Genomic DNA, 19,435 nt, shown 5'->3' with positions numbered 1-19,435 from the left:
ATGCATATTGTTCTTACAATGATCCATTTCTATCACAAATCAGTATGTGTTTGATTTAATGAGTTAATCGTTGTTTACACTCATACACATTACAATAAGATACATAATTAAGGTTAAAAACATTTTTGTATCTGAAAGAAGGCGTGGCTTTCTGATGAATGTTTTAGTAAAGCCTTCCAGACATGGCACGTTCTGATTGGCCAAACTTGGCCAGAAATCATAAGGAGGTAGTTTAATAAAAAAAAAAAGAATTACTTCCCGAGTAATTCAGTTTCTAGCGGAGTTCCGAACCGACCAATGCGGGACAAGCATCCTTGAGACATCTCTTTTGACATACAATCAAAACCTGTTTGCACGCTGAAAGCTGACACAGCCAGACGGCTCCCTAAGAGCCACATCCACTTTGGACGCAAGCAAGCATTCCAGCTACTGTTGTGACCTGGAGACATCTTAAGACTGGACGGGTCGTATCGGAGTTAATCTACGAGCTCCCGGTGCTGTGAGGTCCACCCGACTTCTGACAGTTCGGATCTGCTGGGGGTCTCCGCCAGGGTTTGTAGACACAACAGACTGCGCCAGATGCCGTTTTATTAATAATCAACTTTCTAGTTCAGGGATTCCCTAAGTGTGGGGTGCGCGAGCTGCCGCTAGGGGGTGCGCGAGGTGAAAAGTGTAATGGCTGCGGAGCGCAGAGAAGTCTGTCATATGTCACCATTAGCGTAGCCAGAAACTCATTTGTGGGTGGGCCTAAGAAAAAGTAAGTGGGCCCAATAAATGTAATTGAAAACAAGTATATTTTGCTTGTGTGTGTGTGTGTTTTGTGTGTCCTCCGCATGTGCCCTAGCTTCATAATAATAATGCGCCGAGCTTCAGCGCTCTGGCCTGCGCACGCTGTCAATAGCAAGATGTGTTCCATATTTAATCATTTTTATCGGTGTTTAAATTCTTTAAAAATCCTGCCACGTGAATTCATGGATTTTTTTTCACATTCTGTCTCTCACAGTTGAAGTGTACCTATGATGTAAATTACTGACCTCTGTCATCATTTTAAGTGGGAGAACTTGCACAACCGGTGGCTGACTAAATACTTTTTTGCCCCACTGTGCATACATACATATTATATATACATGTATAGCCATGCCCTGATGTGGGGGATGGGGGTGCGTCGATTTAAAGCGTGTGTGTGCATCCTCTGCACATTTGCAAGCTGCAATATGTGAGTAACCAGTAGAGGGAGTTGATAAAATGAGCGAGACGTACTCGCTCTCTCTGCTTTACGAGTCTTCCATACCACTTCTGATACCACTGCTCTTCTCTCATCTTGATCTCTAAATCAACTCGTTACTGACCTCTTCTATAGGCGCCATGTTTGTTTTGTGCTCAATGAAAGTGGCACTGTCCTGTTCAAGTTCCTACTCTGCCCCCTAGTGGAATCCTCCAGAACTTAGTGCTGTGCAGCACCATGAATATAAATGAGACGCTGCCTGCGTTAATGCGAGATGAAGTGTGTGTGTGTGTGTGTGTGTGTGTTACCTTTTTGGAGGTGTACTTCTGTTTGGGCACGACGCTGCGGAGCTTGTGGTCCAGCGGCTCCCTGTTGTCGAGCTCCTTGACCTTGTAGATCCGGACCAGCCAATGCTCTGAAGTGAACGCCTCCTCCAGGTGCTTGAACTTGATGTCTTTGTTGCCAATCTCTGCGTTGCGCGTCCGGTCGAAGCCCGGCGGCGTTCTGAAGTCCAGCTGTGAGAGGAACACAGATTTTATTTGATTCAAGGGAAACAATAGTTCTGGTTTCTTTTCTTTGTTGCTTCTTTGCAGGAATGATGCGTACATTTGCAGTTAATGTGCCTGTAGAACAAATTTTAGCACAAAAACGGGGAAATTTTCCCAACACAATCAGAAGCTTTTTTCACGGGAGATAAAAGCTGATCATCCTTAAATGTCTTCATTCAGTTTTGCTTTTATAAAACAGGTCAGTCAGGTAACAGTTCCCACACCATCTCGCCACCTAATCTAATGACATCATCATGTGGAGTCAGCAGCTAAAGCTCATCAAAGAGTGGAGATGAGCTCTTGACGGTCCCAGATCTGAGAACATCCAGATTAAAGTTACGTTTCTGATGGAAACATGCAGATTAAGCACAATTATTCCATTCCAAAGTGAGATTAAAGAAAGGATGATTCTGTTTAGATCTTTTCTTTGATCTAGTGCATTTGGCTCGGACACGTTAAAACAGTTTGTGGGTAAAATTATAAAAGAATAAAGTTGAAGCAAAGCGGTTTTTAATGATTTCAAGAGGAAATTTATGGTTTGTTAAACCAAGAAACTCCAGCAGGTGCCTGATGAAAAAGCAGAAACACGTTTACACGTCGAGCTTCAACACCTTTCCGTTCAAAGGAGAATAAAACGACATATTTGGCGTAACAAACACAAGCTTTAAAATTCAGAACCTTAAAGTTGTTTTAACATCTTGGTTTGAAGCTGAGAGTTAAACAGAACGTCTGACAGGCCTCCCTCCTCCAGAAACACATCACCTCTAACGCCTTCTTTCCACCGGAGCCGTCAGCAGCACGTTACTGCAGCAGCACGTCTTGCTCGCGTAAGCTGCTGCTTGGCCCTTCCCACGAGACGCGAAGCAGCAGGGGAGCAGCTGTCACCGACCGAGCACAAAGTCACACGAGTGACTTCGTCAGTAAACACAACAACAAGCAGGAGAAAACTACAACATGGTTTGTGTTTTATGTTCTGTCCGTTTTATAATCGCCAATACGGACCTGAAAAACAAAGGAGACCGCTAGCTAGGTGATAACTTCTCACGGGGCCGCACAGTTAGTAACTTTTTTTTAAGTAAAGCAACCGGAAGGCAGTACGTTCTTTATTCTGAAAATCTTGGGAGCTTCTCTCCGTTTCCGCATCCGATTTCCTGTCTTTCCTTCCCCAAAAATGTTGAACTTGACCCGTTTCAGAGGCGTCGCGCGTAGAAAATAGAACCGGCGCATTCCATCATGCTGCTCCTGAGACGCAGCCGACTCGCGCTGCTGACGGCTCCGGTGGAAAAGGTTCTGTTGACCACAGCGGTTCCTATCAGCAGCTATGACGTGCTGCAGCAGTAACGTACTGCTGACGGCTCCGGTGGAAAGAAGGGGTAAGACTGATGATGTCACTGCGTCCTCCTCACCTCTACCTTTCAACTACGAATCTAAAGTTTAAGCTTTGATTCCTCTTCTCTTACTTACATCTACATATTCCGGCTCATACTTAAACATATAAAACGTGACCACTTGATTGGATCTAAAAACAGAATCTGTGCAGCCTTCCTCCTGATCCCGCCTCCCTCAGTCGATGTTTCTATACCCAGGAAACGAGCTGAGCTGCACTTTCATTGATTCTCCATCGCTGTGAAGCTGCCGGCCGAGCCGCGCTCAAAGCACCCGGAGAGGCGGATCACTCATCTCTCCTCTGCTACCAAAAAGCCTCAAAGCTTCTGCCAATCATTCACATTTCCTCCGACAGCGTTTCTTCCACCCTCAGCGCCGCGGGCCCCGAAGCATCTCCTTCTGTTGCCGTCAGCCAGGCTGAAGCTGACGGATGCTTCCTGGTAGGGTCGTGTGGACGTGTTTGTAACGGGAGCCGTTTTGTTGCAGACCAATATGTGAAGAGGGGATCAGAGGTGATTTGTTGATGCTGTTTGACCAGACGGTCTCTCCTCACCTGCATTTCACCAAATCGATAATACGACATCTTGTACATGAGGCAGTTGAGCAGAGTGGGTGAACCGGCCTTGTCCACCCTGAACTCTCCCTGAGGAGTGAAGTAGTCGCTCTCCTGAAGAGGAAAGAGAGAAGTTTCAGAAACCCAGAGGAAGACTGCTGCTCAGCGTTTAGTTAGCGTGGCTCATGGTGGGCCCATGACCGATGCTTAGATGTCTTCCAGCTGATTTTTATGCTAGGCTGTCACCAACAGCGGGTGTAGAACATTTCTGATCTGTTTTAGAACTCTTGAATCTTTATTTTGTACAAAATCAAACATTTAACAAAAGTTAATGAAACAAACCGACCAAGAATTAAATATAAAACAGACACAAAAGGAATAATCAGATGTCTAGACTGTTGTCGAGCATCTATTATTAGTTTAATAAGGCTTTGTTTTTGTGAAGCGCTTCGTGATTTTTATCTTGAGAGGCGCCATATAAAAGATTGTTTTCTTTCTTCCTGATGAACTTAAATGTACATCTCAATGAGGCTGCCCGCGGACGTGCCTGACTTTAAATGGGCCTGACATATTGGTGTATCCCTACTTCTGAGGGTCAGCTGTGGCCAAAGTTAGCAACAGGAACACACGTTGGATTTGGTGTATCCGTAGTCTTTAACTTTTATCCAAAAATAACTAATTTAGAACTAAACTTAAAGATTTATTTAAAAAAACAAACATTAGAAATGTAAGTTTTTATGGAACAGGAATCAAACCCATAAAAGCCACTAAACTTATTCATAAAAAAAAACTTTCACTGGAAATTAATTACCCGAATGCTTCTACATAAAATACGATGACAGGAAAAAGCCAATTACTTATAAAGTAAAAAATATCAATGATGTCGATAAAACAAACAAAAACACGCCGAGCTGAAACAGCTGGATCTCCATGCCATAAACACACAGAGCAGCTGAAAATGAACTCGTGTGTGTGTGTGTGTGTGTGTGTTACTCCCCCCGCACCAATAACGTGTTTGAAAAGGAGATTATTCAGCTTGTAGCCCGGTAGAAGGCTCTGATGCTAGCTCGTTTTTAGCTAGTTGGGCCTAAAGAAGATGTGGGCTCCGTTTGTATAAACCAGAATGAAGGAGCCGTGTTTGTCTTTGTTTGGACCAAATGAGCCAAGAATCAACAGTTGACGTCGGAGCCGAAACGCGAGGCGGAACACGACACCGAGGAAAACGACATGAATGATGCAACGCGGCAGCTTGTCGGTTTGGAAAAGCTGCTGCACAGGATGCATCAAAGTCCTGTCGGAGCTGCTTCCCGAGCCTCGTTAGGCGTGAGGATGAACGTTTTTACATGAAACACTAACAGTTCTGTCTCAGACTCACCCTGATGTCTCGGGGGTGCTCCCCCTCGGCGATCCGCACCATCCACAGGAACTTGTTTATGTCGTCGCCCGAGTAACCGATCACGCCCCCGAAGATGATCAACACGTAATCCACATCCAGCGACCTCATGATCTCGTAGGCCGCGCTCTCATTAGACGACATGGCTTTCCCCACCTGAAGACACGAGGAAATGAGGAGCATTATTCAACAGGAACACACGATGGATTCTCTGCAATTACATTTCCTGTGGAGATGAGACGACAAGCAGAAAACGAGTGAGAGCAGAGCTGGAGGGCTCAACCAAAGACAAGAGCATTTGTCTACTTCTGGCAGCCGAGACGAATAAGAATAAATCAAACCTGCAGAATCTGACAATTAACTGATATTTCCCTAAAGTGGAAATTCAGCAGGAGAACTTTAAACAAAAAGGATTTCCAAACTTGTAGGTGGGAGCGTCGTCGCACAACGTGGAGACTCGACAAAAGAGCTCGCTTATCTCCCGGCGGCTTCGAGAACAAACTTCTGTTTCTGTGTGTTGTTCAGTAAAAACCAGGTCTCACCAGAGCTATGTGACTGTTGTTCCACGTGTTGTTATCCACCAGCGTGGTCCTGTTGGCCATGCCGGCTATCTGGTATCCGTAGTCCCACCACGACATGACGCGGGCGTGCTCGTCGGTGTTCTGCCTCAGCCAATAGTAGGCCTCCCTGAAGTCATCCAGGATGTTACGGGACCTGAATATATAATAAAATGAGGTCATGGTGCAGCGGAATGCCTTGACAGCAACATCCTGTAATTTTTGCCCAAAACCAAAAATAAAAAAGGAAGCCCACAATAAGACTAAAGTTGGTTTTGAGGCATGGGTGGGGTCTCTGAAGTTCCCCAACAGCAGCCAGAATCCTAGTCAGATCATAAAACACGATACACTAGAGAAAGTCCATCTGAGACGAAAACGTTCCGTTTTGTCAACAATGAGGCTTTGAAAAGTGGGCGCGCATGTTAAACAGAGTGATCGATCATTTTCAAAACTAAGTCAGAAAAGGTTTCTAAGTGAAGGACCTCGAAACTCAATCGTGTCCGTTTTCTGTTTTCGTCGTAACATAAATGGGGGCTTGTCCAGGATATGTCAAACCATTGGAGGGTGTTGATAAATGCTAACAATGTTAGTGTGGCTCTGACTAAATTTAAAACAGACCCATTGTCACATTTCACTCGTTAAACTCAGTCAGTAGCCAATAATGTACAATATTGAGATCGTTTCTGTAACTGCGTATTTATGCGATTCTGTAGACATAGAAATGGAAGAAAAGACAGAAACTGACTCTGCTCTCACTGTAAGAATCCACTGTAATGTCATAAATATATTCATGAGGACTTGTGTGTTCACAGTTTGGCCTTCAATATTTCCTCCCCTGGGCTTTAAAAGAATAATTGTCTGCAAAGCATCTCCGAGAGAATATGATAGCTTTTTATAAAGCCAGGATCGGATCAAGGTAAGGAGGACTTGTGTTCAACAATCAAATCAGAGCTTCCATGTCTAAAATTTTCAAGAAGCCTTATAAAATATACATGTGCTCACTAACCGGCAGCCCTGCACACACAACGTATGAGCTCATTTGCATCAAAAGTCGGAGGAATCAATCCACCTTTAACATGCATGAGAGGTGGAGCTCTCACCCGTCGTGGTTGTAAGAGGCCAGCACCACGCTGGGGCTGGAGTAGGCGTTGCTGGTGACCCAGGTGCAGTGGACTGCGAACATCATCAGCAGCATCAGCATCAGCATGGTGACGATGGACTTGATGTTTGGGCCCAGACCCTCCTCTGCCTTCTCCTGCTCTGAGACGTGTTTACGCACCTTCCCAGCCTGCAGGGGGAGACAAGCGCCATTATAACAGATGGGGGGACTCAGTTTCCTGAACTATGAATTATTGAGAGGACTCAATTATTAATCTGACTAAATGAGGAGAATATTTGTGAGTATCTCCAACATTTTTTTTATACTGTGTGGAGTAGCATGGCAGCAAATTGTGAGATGAACCCTGTGATGAGTTTATTTCACTTTCCAGCAGCGGAAAATCACACAAGCAGCTCTGTTGAAGGAAAACTCGCACTAAGTATTAATACCAAGTTAAATCCTCAGAGGGAAAACAACCACTGTGTCAAACTTTAGTCCAATAAAGTGTGTATTATCACCCAAATAAGAGATAGTTTTACTTAGATTTTACTGATTTATCTAGAGAGAAAAAAATAACTCATATTTGTTTATTTAAATGACTTGACACTTTGTTTGCTGATGCCCTGTTTACTGTGTGTGTGTGTGTGTGTGTGTGTGTGTGTGTGTGTGTGTGTGTGTTGGTGGGTTAGGGTGTCACCAACATCTTGATTTAATGAGATGTGTTTGTAATTCCTTTGCAGGTTTGTTTCCTAAATGAACCCATTATCTTGATTAAACCTCCTAAACGAATAAAGCCTGATTAGGATTTAACTCAATGTAAACAGAACGCCTTCGGAGGACAAAGACGTTTGCCAAACAGGAAAAACCTCGACAGGTTGATGATTCTTGATTTGCTTCACAGAAAAATGGTTTAAAATCAGAATTCACAGCACTGGAAATGTTTTGCACACAAATCTTTAACCGTGCATGCGCGTTTCGGAACCGGAGGATTCCCCCCCCCCATCTAATTTTTTTTAAGGATTCCTTTGATTTGACGAGTCGTGTCCCTCAGCTGGAGCCGAATCTGGGTGCAGCAAGTAGAGCGACGGGGAGAGGAGAATTTGGCAACGTCGCTCTTTTTGCTCACTCCTGAGCAGCGATTTGAAAACTTGGTTGAGAATTTGACAAAGCGAGGCGGCCAACAGCGATGGCAGCGGCATCAAGCAGTTGCAGCCGAGTCATTGTTGGATCACAGTTTACTCAAACTGTTGGAGGAAGCTGACAAATATGTAAATAATAAATCCAAATCCCCAAAAGGTGCTGACAAACTGCGACAAAAACCTAGGAAGTCGGTTCAGCTGCTTCTGTTTTGGGGCTTTTGTCGTTTTTGTCTCATATTTACCAGAAAAGACGTGTTTTATTAATGAAATCCAAGCTTCTCCACCCGTCTCACCTTGTCATACAGATTTCCTGAATTCCTCTTGTCGTCCTCGTCGCTGCTGTCTTCGGCGGGAGGCTTCTCCCTCTTTGTGTCGTCGCCCATGTAATGCTCAAAGACGCTGGAGAACGCCACCGCTGACAGCATGCACACCACCGGAGTCAGCGTCAGCATCAGCCGCACCATCACGCCTGCAAAGTACACGGCGCTGATGGCGTACAAGGCCACTGGAAGACAGGGGAGGGGGGTGATGAGCGGGGATTAAGGGTCAGAGATGGTCGGCTGCTGAGTCAGCGAGGAAAGGAGAGAACGATGAGCCAGAATCTTTTAGAATAGAGGAAAACCTGCTGCTCCTCGTCCTTGATAAGTGCCCCCAGCTCAACAGGTGCACGGCTAATCGATAGCTGTTATAGGCTAATTAAACGTGGGATACAGACAGACTTCAGTGACTGGTTAAAGGGTCTTTGTTCTTGATCCTGGGTCCATTTCTCTGCCCACAAATGTTTTGTGACTCAGTCGTTCTTCGTTTAAGGTTGTAGTAAAGCTGAAAGGGCTCAACGCCATCGCTGACAGAAATAACGAGTGGAAGGTCGTTTTAAACCGTTTTCATGAGTTTATCGGAGATGTGAGCCCTAGAATGAACGCCTACAGATGTATCGGTGCTTCGGTCACGTAATAATTTTGCTGTGGAGTCAAAATAGTCCTTTCATTTATCTCCTGCTGTCAAAGACGAAGTTCTGTGTCATTTCTTCTGAAATTTTAGTTGGCCAGGAGCTGGAGCACGTCCAGGCTTTCAGTGGACTAAAGTCCGACTCAAATGGCTTTTTGATAATCAGCTTTAAAAGGGATCTGTGCTATAAAGTCAAGCATGAATTTATTGTGTATTAGTGCCTCTAAAGAAAGAAGGAATCTGAATTTAGACCTAGTTGTGACTCACACCCGAGTAAGCACGGTAAAAAGAACCTAAATGAATAAGAACATTTACTTATAAAGTTATAAAATCCAAACTTTAAAACGAGTTCAGGGTCAGGGAGACAAATGGATGTTTTTCTAGTTTATTTACGTCATTGGGAACTCATTTGCATATCACCAACAACCTAAAAAACAAAGAGCAGCTGCTTCTGTGCTGCAGCAGATGAAGGTTCCTCATCACCAGGATCGAGCTGACAGTCGGGACAAAAGCAGGTTAATGAGAGGTCGTTGATCTTAGTTTAATTTTAGGATCTTAGCAGAGATGAATGCAGCGTGCTTTATAATTAAAGACCTGGAGATGCTTGAAGAGATGCAAGTTTCCTGCTGAGCTGAAGGTTTGCTGTTCAGAGTCTTTGACTAAATTAAACACTTTCTCTTTAACTAAAAGGGCTTCAGTTGTTTTTTTCATCTTAAAGGGGCGGATGTTTTTTAAAAAGCATGCTCATGTTTTTCACAGCTAACGGTTGATAAAGCGTTAAAAACAAAAAAGAATGGGGCCACCAACGTACTGTTCCATTTTCTTGAACAGGCTGTGTGCTGCAAAATGCGCTGCAGTTCTGTCCCGAATTTCCCACGCTGTCCTACAGATGTGACGTCAATCCACACCGCTTGTGCTTCACAACAGGAAGAAAACGTACGCGACTGATGCAACTGGCTAATGGCCAAGTGCACTTCAAAGCTACTACAGGGTGGCACAAAGAAGGTTTTATCAGCGGCATCTCGTGAGTCCAAAACCAAAAGTCAAGCAGGGACCTGAATATACATCAGATATGTGATTGATGAAATGAGGCTGTTTCAACTAGATCTGGGACTGAAAAAGAATACTGAGTCTGATATGACTCATTTCCTAGTGACCAGGTTAGAAACAGGCTGTGTTTACAGCTTGATGACAACAATAAGACCTCACTGACAACTCAGGGAGAGCTAGCGTGCCATAGCATTAGCTGATATCACGCCACAGCAGCAGCATTAGCTGATATCACCCTACAGCAGCAGCATTAGCTGTGATCATGCTACAGCAGCAGCATTAACTGCGATCACGCCACAGCAGCAGCATTAGCTGTTATCATGCTACAGCAGCAGCATTAACTGTGATCATGCTACAGCAGCAGCATTAACTGTGATCATGCTACAGCAGCAGCATTAACTGTGATCTTGCTACAGCAGCAGCATTAACTGCGATCACGCCACAGCAGCAGCATTAGCTGTTATCATGCTACAGCAGCAGCATTAACTGTGACCATGCCACAGCAGCAGCATTAGCTGCGATCCCGCCACAGCAGCAGCATTAGCTGTGATCATGCTACAGCAGCAGCATTAACTGCGATCACGCCACAGCAGCAGCATTAGCTGTTATCATGCTACAGCAGCAGCATTAGCTATTATCATGCTACAGCAGCAGCATTAGCTGTTATCATGCTACAGCAGCAGCATTAGCTGTTATCATGCTACAGCAGCAGCATTAGCTGTGATCACGCCACAGCAGCAGCATTAGCTGTTATCATGCTACAGCAGCAGCATTAGCTGTTATCATGCTACAGCAGCAGCATTAGCTGTTATCATGCTACATCAGCAGCATTAACTGTTATCATGCTACAGCAGCAGCATTAACTGTTATCATGCTACATCAGCAGCATTAACTGTTATCATGCTACAGCAGCAGCATTAACTGTGACCATGCTACATCAGCAGCATTAACTGTGACCATGCTACATCAGCAGCATTAACTGTTATCATGCTACAGCAGCAGCATTAACTGTGACCATGCCACAGCAGCAGCATTAGCTGCAATCCCGCCACAGCAGCAGCATTAGCTCATATCACGTACAGCAGCAGCATTAACTGCGATCACGCCACAGCAGCAGCATTAGCTGCGATCATGCCACAGCAGCAGCATTAGCTGTTATCATGCTACAGCAGCAGCATTAGCTGTTATCATGCTACAGCAGCAGCATTAGCTGTTATGCTACAGCAGCAGCATTAGCTGTGATCATGCTACAGCAGCAGCATTAACTGCGATCATGCCACAGCAGCAGCATTAGCTGTTATCATGCTACAGCAGCAGCATTAGCTGTTATCATGCTACAGCAGCAGCATTAGCTGTTATGCTACAGCAGCAGCATTAGCTGTGATCACACCACAGCAGCAGCATTAGCTGTTATCATGCTACAGCAGCAGCATTAGCTGTTATCATGCTACAGCAGCAGCATTAGCTGTTATCATGCTACAGCAGCAGCATTAGCTGTTATCATGCTACAGCAGCAGCATTAGCTGCGATCACGCCACAGCAGCAGCATTAGCTGTTATCATGCTACAGCAGCTGTATACCACTGAATGTTTGGAGAACGGACATTTTCCAAACCAAACACCAGAGTCATTATAAATATGTTACGTTTGACCCACATCCCAACCTTAAGCAGGGCTAATACTTCATTCATAATACTGCTGTATGGGTAGCAGTCTGGCAGTACGTCACTGTGAAGATATATTTTTTTCTTTTTCTTTAGTAAAGCGTTTGTGCGCACTCCTGTTGTGGGCAGCAGCGCCGGGTGAGTCACTCGTGGGTTTAGTTTCTTCATCCTGCTCCACGCTCCCTTAATCCTAATTAAGTTTAAAGCATTAAAGCAGGTGGGCTGTGGTCCATAAACTCCTACATTTAATGAAACTATTGTCAAACGTCACAGGGTGAACCTAAACAACATTTGCGGTCACATATCTGTAGTTTGAGTCAAAATGTGAAAGCTTTCTTACCAAACACACGTTCATCATTGATGTTCTTGATGCAGAACCAAAGTCCCGCTGGGAAGGTGCAGATCAGGATGTGGAGATCAAAGAAGAAGGAGACCCACGTGGTGGGTTGGTGCTCCGACACCGAGGCGATGATGGGAATGTGGATCTTGGCGTAGCTGAGCGGGGATGGGGGAGGAGTAGTAGACAGACAGGTTATAATTCATGGACGCTCTGGGAATGTTGACACAATTAATTCAATAGATCCTCCTGATCAACTAGACTTAAGAGCACAAAAAACAAACATTTTGCTCCCCTACATACAGCTTTTGTTTCTTGAGCCTTCAGAATTCCCTTTTTGTTCATTAGAAGCTTTTATGCAAGCATGTTTATGATTTTATTTGAATAAAGTGTTTTGTGTTTGCATCAATGGAGAAAAATGCACTTTTGGGTAATGGCGTCAGCCTCCACAGCAGAAGGAAGGAAAAACATTCCAACAAAACAACCCGATTCTGCTTACATCAGCAAGCCCAGCTCTGCGTGTGTGTGTGTGTGTGTGTGTGTGTGTGTGTGTGTGTGTGTGCGTGTGTGCGTGCAGAGCATCTGGCAAACACCGGGTACCCACTGCATTGTTCAACACTGTCTGGTGCGTAAAGCTCTTCCTTCTGAGATGTTGGGGTGTGTTTTTAGCCGTTTTTGGAGAACACACACATGCACTCGATGGAACACGTGTTCCATCGACAGAGTGTGAAGGTCGGCGGAGCTTACCCGGTGTCCCAGAGAGAGTAGAAACGGCCACTCCACGGAGCAATGTATCCTGGCGGCAGAGAAGGAGATCAATAAAGAAATGCTTCTCGTTAAGGACTGGGCTCTTTAGGCGTGCACCAAGTTTGTTGTTTTACTGTAAAGTTGTTGGAGAAAAGATCCTACAGATACGCATCAATACTCTCACACCTTTAAACGGTTCTTTATGCAGCTAAATGTGATGCTTTTCAAAATAAACTTCAGCTTTGTTCAAGTAAAATATCGGACCTTCTTCCCCTGCAGAAATGTCTCCAGTGTTTACAAAACTCTGTCAGCAGAGGTTGGACCAAGTCACAAGTCAGGTCTTTCCAATTACGATTGAAGTCCCATACCAAGACACGCATGTCTCGAGTCAAATCTAAAGTCGAGACATGCGAGTCTTAAAGTCGAGTCAAGTCCAAAGGTCAAGAAACTCAAGTCTCTTTGAGGACGTAGAAATCAGCTGGAGGAGAAAGTAGCTTCAAACGACAAGATTTAGAGTCTTTTTTCCTGATATTTGGACACCTCGGCTCTGATTGGTTAACAGCAATGCGACTCCACCACTGTTTGCTTTGCAACGTTGACGTTTTCTCTCCACAAATAAAAGCCTGGAGGGTTGTCCTGCTGTGTGGTGGAGCTGCTAATGCTAACAGTTAGCTTCTACTAGCTGAGATGTTCTCTGGACGCTAAAACAACAGCCTTCCCTGTTCTGAGTCAAAATGGGTTAGTCGATGTGACAGTGTGACGTGGACCTGTCTGGATTTTCTAATCCTAGTTTCACAGTCTATTTTCCATCCAGAAGCTGATGCAGGAGATGTGTAGGAGACTATTTTCATGTTCAGCCTGCATGAAAAACTCAGTAACAGATTATAATCAGAAATTTTACTTTTAACTGGTTTTTGGTGTCTAAAGGTCAAGAAACCCAAGTCTTGAGTTAAATCTTAAGTCCTAATATGAAAACAGGCGCCCGAGAATATAATCAGACGTGCAAGTCTTAAGTTTGAAGTTTAGAAGAATCAGGTTGCGAAGCTAATTTAGCCAACTACGCTATTTATTAGGGTAATAAGCAGGAATAATTTTAGAAAATGTTGCATCTGTGATTAAATGAGTTTTAAAACCTCTACAATCATGTTTTTTCTCTGCAGACAACCAAACAAGAACCAACCAAGTACAATTACCAGACATTTCACGTCCACTGGAGGTGAACTCGGGTTCCTGACACGGACATATAATCACAGCTCGTCTGATTAGACCCGTCATGGTAAATGGTAAATGGCCTGTATTTGATATAGCGCCTTCTAGAGTTCTTGAAACCCCCCAAGGTGCTTTACAACACAATCAGTCATTCACCCATTCACACACACATTCACACACTGGTGGGGATGAGCTACAATGTAGCCACAGCTGCCCTGGGGCGCACGGACAGAGGCGAGGCTGCCGAGCACTGGCGCCACCGGTCCCTCCGACCACCAGCAGCAGGCAAGGACACAACGACAGCGACAGACTGAGCGGGGCTCGAACCTGCAACCTTCCGATTACAGGGCGAGCACTTAACTCCTGTGCCACCGTCGCCCGTCATCACAGGATAAAAGACTAATTTAGCATCTTTTGGTAAAATCTGTAAAAATGTGGAACCTGTTGTGTTACGGCAAGCAGCCTGGCCATTGGGATGCAGGAGCCGGGATCACCCAGCCCCGGTGATCAGCCTGACACCGCCCCTCCTCCTCCTCTCTTCCAGGCTGCTGATCTGAATCCTGCTGATGACCCACACCTGGATAAAAGGGCTGTGCCTTCAGCAGTGCAGGGGTTCTGCTGTCCTCCAGGCCTCAGATGGTTTTCAACCCCTTCGATTAGAAGAGTTTTAACTTTCATAGTTTTAAACTCTGTGTAATTCACATGGATCTTTGGGTTTATGTCAAACTTAGTTGACTCTGTTTTAAGGTTAACTCGGATTTGATTTTTAGACTTATCAACTTCGTTGTGTTTTAAAACACCTTCAGTTTAAGTTTTAACCAGGTGTTTTATATAGTTGATAAGTTGTCTTAACTGTTAACCTTATAGTGAATTTTTCGTTTTGCATTATTTTAATAATGCTCGCCATCTGTTTGCTCTTGTTTTTAGAACCTTTTAAAACCATTTTAACTTCACTGTCGTATTTCAAGTCAAGTTTATTTATATAGCGCCAAATCACGACAAGAGTCGTCTCAAGGCACTTCACATAATAAACATTCCAATTCAGGTCAGTTCATTAAGCCAATCAGAAATAACGTTTCCTATATAAGGAACCCAGCAAATTGCATCAAGTCACTGACTAGTGTCAGTGACTATACAGCAATCCTCATACTAAGCAAGCATGCAGCGACAGTGGAGAGGAAAACTCCCTTTTAACAGGAAGAGACCTCCAGAGAATCCCGGCTCAGTATAAGCAGCCATCCACCACGACTCACTGGGGATGGAGAAGACAGAGCAGGCACACACACACACACGGACGCACGCACGCACGCACACGCACACACACAAAGACAAGTAATGTGTCTATAGTAATATTGTGATGTCTTAGTAAATATTCTATTTGGTGAAAGATAAACTTTATTGTATTTATCCTAGTGGATCTATAATTAAATGGATAAACTAGCATTAGCACCTCCAACGTCAAGGAAAGCAAAAAGTTATTATCAGGAGAGGGAGAATGTTTAAGTGGTTAGCAGCAGTGTGCTAGACGATGGCCCCCTCCATGAGGCCACCACAGCTCAGCAGAGCATCATTGTATTTCTTATGTTACCCCCTCCTTCGCATTTTAACACCTCCTGTCGGGGGCGTAACATCTAGATTTACTGGATGTGGAAGAAAAAAAATGTAGATAATTAAAGCTTTTTAATAAATAGTGACCAAATAAAAAAAGAATGTGAATAAACTGTTATGTTTTTTTTCTTCTGAACAATACAACCAGCAGAGTAATGGCTTCGACAGAACTGCTTTTGTTGTTGGAAGGAATAAAACAGGCTTAAACTGAAAATATTAAAGACCCATTAAAATGCAATCCAGTGGCTAAACGCACAAAGAAAAGCTTTCAGACAATTGCAGAGTTAGAAAAATCAGCAAACCCCTTAGCTGAGAACGTGTCAATGCTAAAATATATTTTATTGATGCTGCCTAATTAGTGGAATTGACTTGTTTATAAACGTAAGTGAAACCATTTAAGCTGCAAATGAGAGCACACGAGGCATTTACAAATGTCTTCTCCTGCTGTGGCTTTGATCTGGAATATATTCCAGCTCTGTATCCTGAGGGTTTATAGACCTATTCAAATGCACACCCCGTATGTGCAAACACAACATAAAGTTAGGCCTTAATATTATATTCTACACTGCTGGTGGCACCAACGCAGAGCTGATGCCAGCTCATACAGGTGTTCTGAACACAACGGGGGATTTCTGAACACGTTTGGAAGCTTTTGAACCAAAAGGAGGCAAAAGCAGCGGCGAAGAAATGGAGACAATGAGAGGTGATGGATTGGATGCTACCGATTTAACCAATCGATCCTTGGCTCTGTGAGAAAAAAGAGCCAGTTAGGGCGTTTTTTCAGATTTTCAGATTAAAGTCTGACAGATTGGAAAACTGGCACAGCAGCCACCGAGTCCGGCTGCTCGAGTCAGATGGCGCAGACCGCACCGTTTAGCAGCTGAAGCGACCATCTTCGAGACTCCTGCATGCACATGACTCACCAGCGCGTTACGTGTAGATCTGGGGGTTAACCATCTCCACACCGAGAAAAGAACTGGAAACTGTTTATTTATCTGCAGCTCAAGAACGTAGATTTAACCATTTTACTGCTTGCAAAAACGGCATGTGTGTAATATATAAGGAGGTCAGCATTTTTAATGCATTCTACTGAAGCAGTGCACCTCGATGCATAAAACCATGAGATAGCATAGAGACATGCTCAAGAGCTGCATTTTCCCAGTTAAACCGGAGCACATCAGCTATAAAAATCAATGAACTGAGTGAAGAAGCCCTGCAACGTGACCACAAACAGGATGAAAGTTTTAAGAAAAACAACAAGGAGTTCATCCAGCTGGCTGCGCGTGCCAACACACACAGTTTCACTATAAAGGCACTTGGGAGGTGCACCATCCTCCCAAAGCTCCTGGGATCTGAGCTTCAGCATCCCTCAGTTTATCTGTTTATGTTTGTTTATCTTTTGATTTCCAAGCTGAATTTTCAGACATGAAAAATGCTGATTAGCAGCCCACTGGGAAGGCCAGCGGGTCAGACCATCAGGGGGATTGTGGGTAAGTTTGTCTAAAGAAAAAAAAAAAAACAGATCTAAAATGGCTCTAATCCCAGATTTGGATCACACTCAACAAATAGCAGCACGCGATTGCCGTACATCCTTGTTTTTAGCATATTTCTAGAAACTTTCCCAGAAAAGGCGCCAAAAGAAATTCAAATGAAAAGTTTGGCTTTTGGCCAGTGGTCAGCAGACTGCTGGGAACTCCAACCAGTTTGTTTTCATGATCAAACCAGCAGCAGATCAACACCAGTAGCGGTTCCCATCAATGGATCAGACTTACTTCCCTATGTCTTAATTCTTATTCTAGCAGAAAGTTAGATTTGAGCAGAGAGAAACAACCAGAACAGATTTTATTGCGAAAAGAACCGATCATAAAAAATAAATTACAAGGAATGAAAGATGTGGGTTCTACTCTCAGCTGTGAGTGAAGACCAAATATCAGGTCGTTCCACGTAATCAAGACAACACCCGACTCCAGTCTGAAAGCGATGGTAGCATTTACTAGAAACCCCAATTTACTTCTCAAAAAATGTGTTTTTTTGATCAGATCAGAGACTGTTGGAGGATTTCAGCCATTTTTAAGTGTTTTATTTATACTCATTGTAAACACCTTGAACAACCTCAGTTTGGAGAAATAACATTAAAGCTGGGGACTGGAAACACACACACACACACACACACACACACACACACACACACTCACAAAATTATCTCCTATTTTCATCGGATGCTAGTCACCAATTCTAATCAAATCTGCAGAGTTCAAGCAGGGACCCGACACTCGTGATGCTGGCACGCCCCTGCCACCGCTACGAAAAGCTAAAACAATAAACGAATGCAGCGTGAGCTCATCCCCCTCCCTCACTCTTCAACAGTTAGCTTAAAGCTTAGAGTCATCATTCAAGCTAGGTTGTTGTGCTTTGCTAACTGAGCACCAATGCGCCACACAGGTGCATGAACCGGGGCACATTCATTTTCCCTGACAGCTCCCTCTAGTGGATATGGAAATGTATTGATCAATGCTCTAGGCTCGCGTTAATGACTTGTTTTGCTGTAACGGTCAGGGCGGGTTTTAGGGGAAATGCAAATGATGAAACATTACCACATGGTCAGACTTAAGGATCTTTAAATGACTTAAAAATGTAAACTTCACCTGAAACAACTCCAACGTCCCAGTTTGAGCTAGGGATGCACCGATACCGATACTGGTATCGGTGCAGATACAGATACTGATACCAGTATCGGTAAAAGTTAACAGATACCAGTAAATTATACCAATGCAGCTGCTTGAAAGTGACTTCGCTGTAACTTGTCATTTCTGTTCACCTAATATTTTAGTTTTGTGATCACTTATATTACTTTTTATCTACCTCACAGTCTTTTCCTATTGAAAACAGAAGAAAATATAACCTGTATTCCAATTCATTGCATTTTTTTGTGTGGAAGAAGTATCTGTATCGGTAATCGGTATCGGCAAGTACTCAGATCCAAGTATCGGTATCGTATCGGTTTGGAAAAAAGTGGTATCGTTGCATCCCTAGTTTGAGCTCACACAAACATGTTACCGACATTTATTCCAGAGTTATTTTCACATTGCAGGTATTTACAAGTCCGTTAACCTTTAGCTCACTAGTCCTGTCAGACAAACTATTATTTGTCTAAACAGAGGCTGTTCAGAAAGTCATCTGGTAAGATTACGTTTATTCATTTCACACGGATCATAAACCGATTTAACGAATGAGAACATGATCGTTCTCAGGGAAACGCTGCATCTTGGCCTACTTTACCGCTTCAGAGCACAAACATTTGCCATCTTTTTGTTTGATCTGCATGTGGAAGTGTGTTGGCTTTGATACTAAACACTTTTGAATTTTTTTGACTTAGGCAGCAATTATTTTCTTTCCCCGGCTGTGAGCAAGCCTCCACGATGAGGTTTAGAACAATAAAAGCCACAAAAAAGTAAATAAAAACTTTTCAATTCTTATCGTTTCAGTGAGGAAATAAAAATAAAATTAATGTTTTTCCCAAATCAAAAAATAACAAAGGTCAACTACAAAAATCAACTATTTAAAGCAATCCATTAGGTGAGATATTCAGGAAACCATGGAGATCCAGACCTGTGTATGTGAGATAGATCACCGTGAGGAAGACTACACAGGCAGCCAGAGAGATTCCCAGGAAAAACAGCGTCTGAAACTCCTGGCGGGTGAGTCTGTCTTTCAGGTACTGCAGGAAGGCGTAAGCTTGGAGGAGTGCAAACACACCTGAGGACAAAGCACAGTCAGCCATAAAAGATTGAGCAAACACACGAGGGGAAACTCAAAGCGAATGTTTGAAGAGGCCCTGATTGATGTTGCCTCCTGCTGGGTACAAAGAGTTTGTGCAGTTTAGAAGCAGCGTTGTCATTTTCTCCACCAGATCCCCCTGGGCTGCTCAAGGCAGATGGTGAAGACGAAAACCTCAGGACGACACATCTGAAAT

The 19,435-nt window shown here is 43.8% G+C and overlaps 1 protein-coding gene across 2 annotated transcripts in view; it reads right to left on the bottom strand.

Annotated features, from left to right (window-relative positions):
• The window catches only part of LOC107394545 (dolichyl-diphosphooligosaccharide--protein glycosyltransferase subunit STT3B), a 143,542-nt gene that overhangs the window by 2,061 nt on the left and 122,046 nt on the right, over positions 1 to 19,435 (bottom strand). For both annotated transcript variants that reach the window (XM_070547595.1, XM_070547594.1), the window contains exons 7-15: positions 19,072 to 19,218; positions 12,646 to 12,694; positions 11,902 to 12,056; positions 8,194 to 8,405; positions 6,763 to 6,950; positions 5,648 to 5,819; positions 5,088 to 5,261; positions 3,713 to 3,826; positions 1,534 to 1,740 (exon numbers count right to left, since the gene is read on the bottom strand). In XM_070547595.1, coding sequence (XP_070403696.1) covers positions 1,534 to 1,740; positions 3,713 to 3,826; positions 5,088 to 5,261; positions 5,648 to 5,819; positions 6,763 to 6,950; positions 8,194 to 8,405; positions 11,902 to 12,056; positions 12,646 to 12,694; positions 19,072 to 19,218 — 1,418 coding nt within the window. The remainder of the gene's footprint in view (positions 1 to 1,533; positions 1,741 to 3,712; positions 3,827 to 5,087; positions 5,262 to 5,647; positions 5,820 to 6,762; positions 6,951 to 8,193; positions 8,406 to 11,901; positions 12,057 to 12,645; positions 12,695 to 19,071; positions 19,219 to 19,435) is intronic.

Source organism: Nothobranchius furzeri, chromosome 19, assembly GCF_043380555.1.
Source record: "Nothobranchius furzeri strain GRZ-AD chromosome 19, NfurGRZ-RIMD1, whole genome shotgun sequence".
Taxonomy (NCBI): domain Eukaryota; kingdom Metazoa; phylum Chordata; class Actinopteri; order Cyprinodontiformes; family Nothobranchiidae; genus Nothobranchius; species Nothobranchius furzeri.
This window is presented reverse-complemented; position numbering and strand designations above follow the sequence as displayed.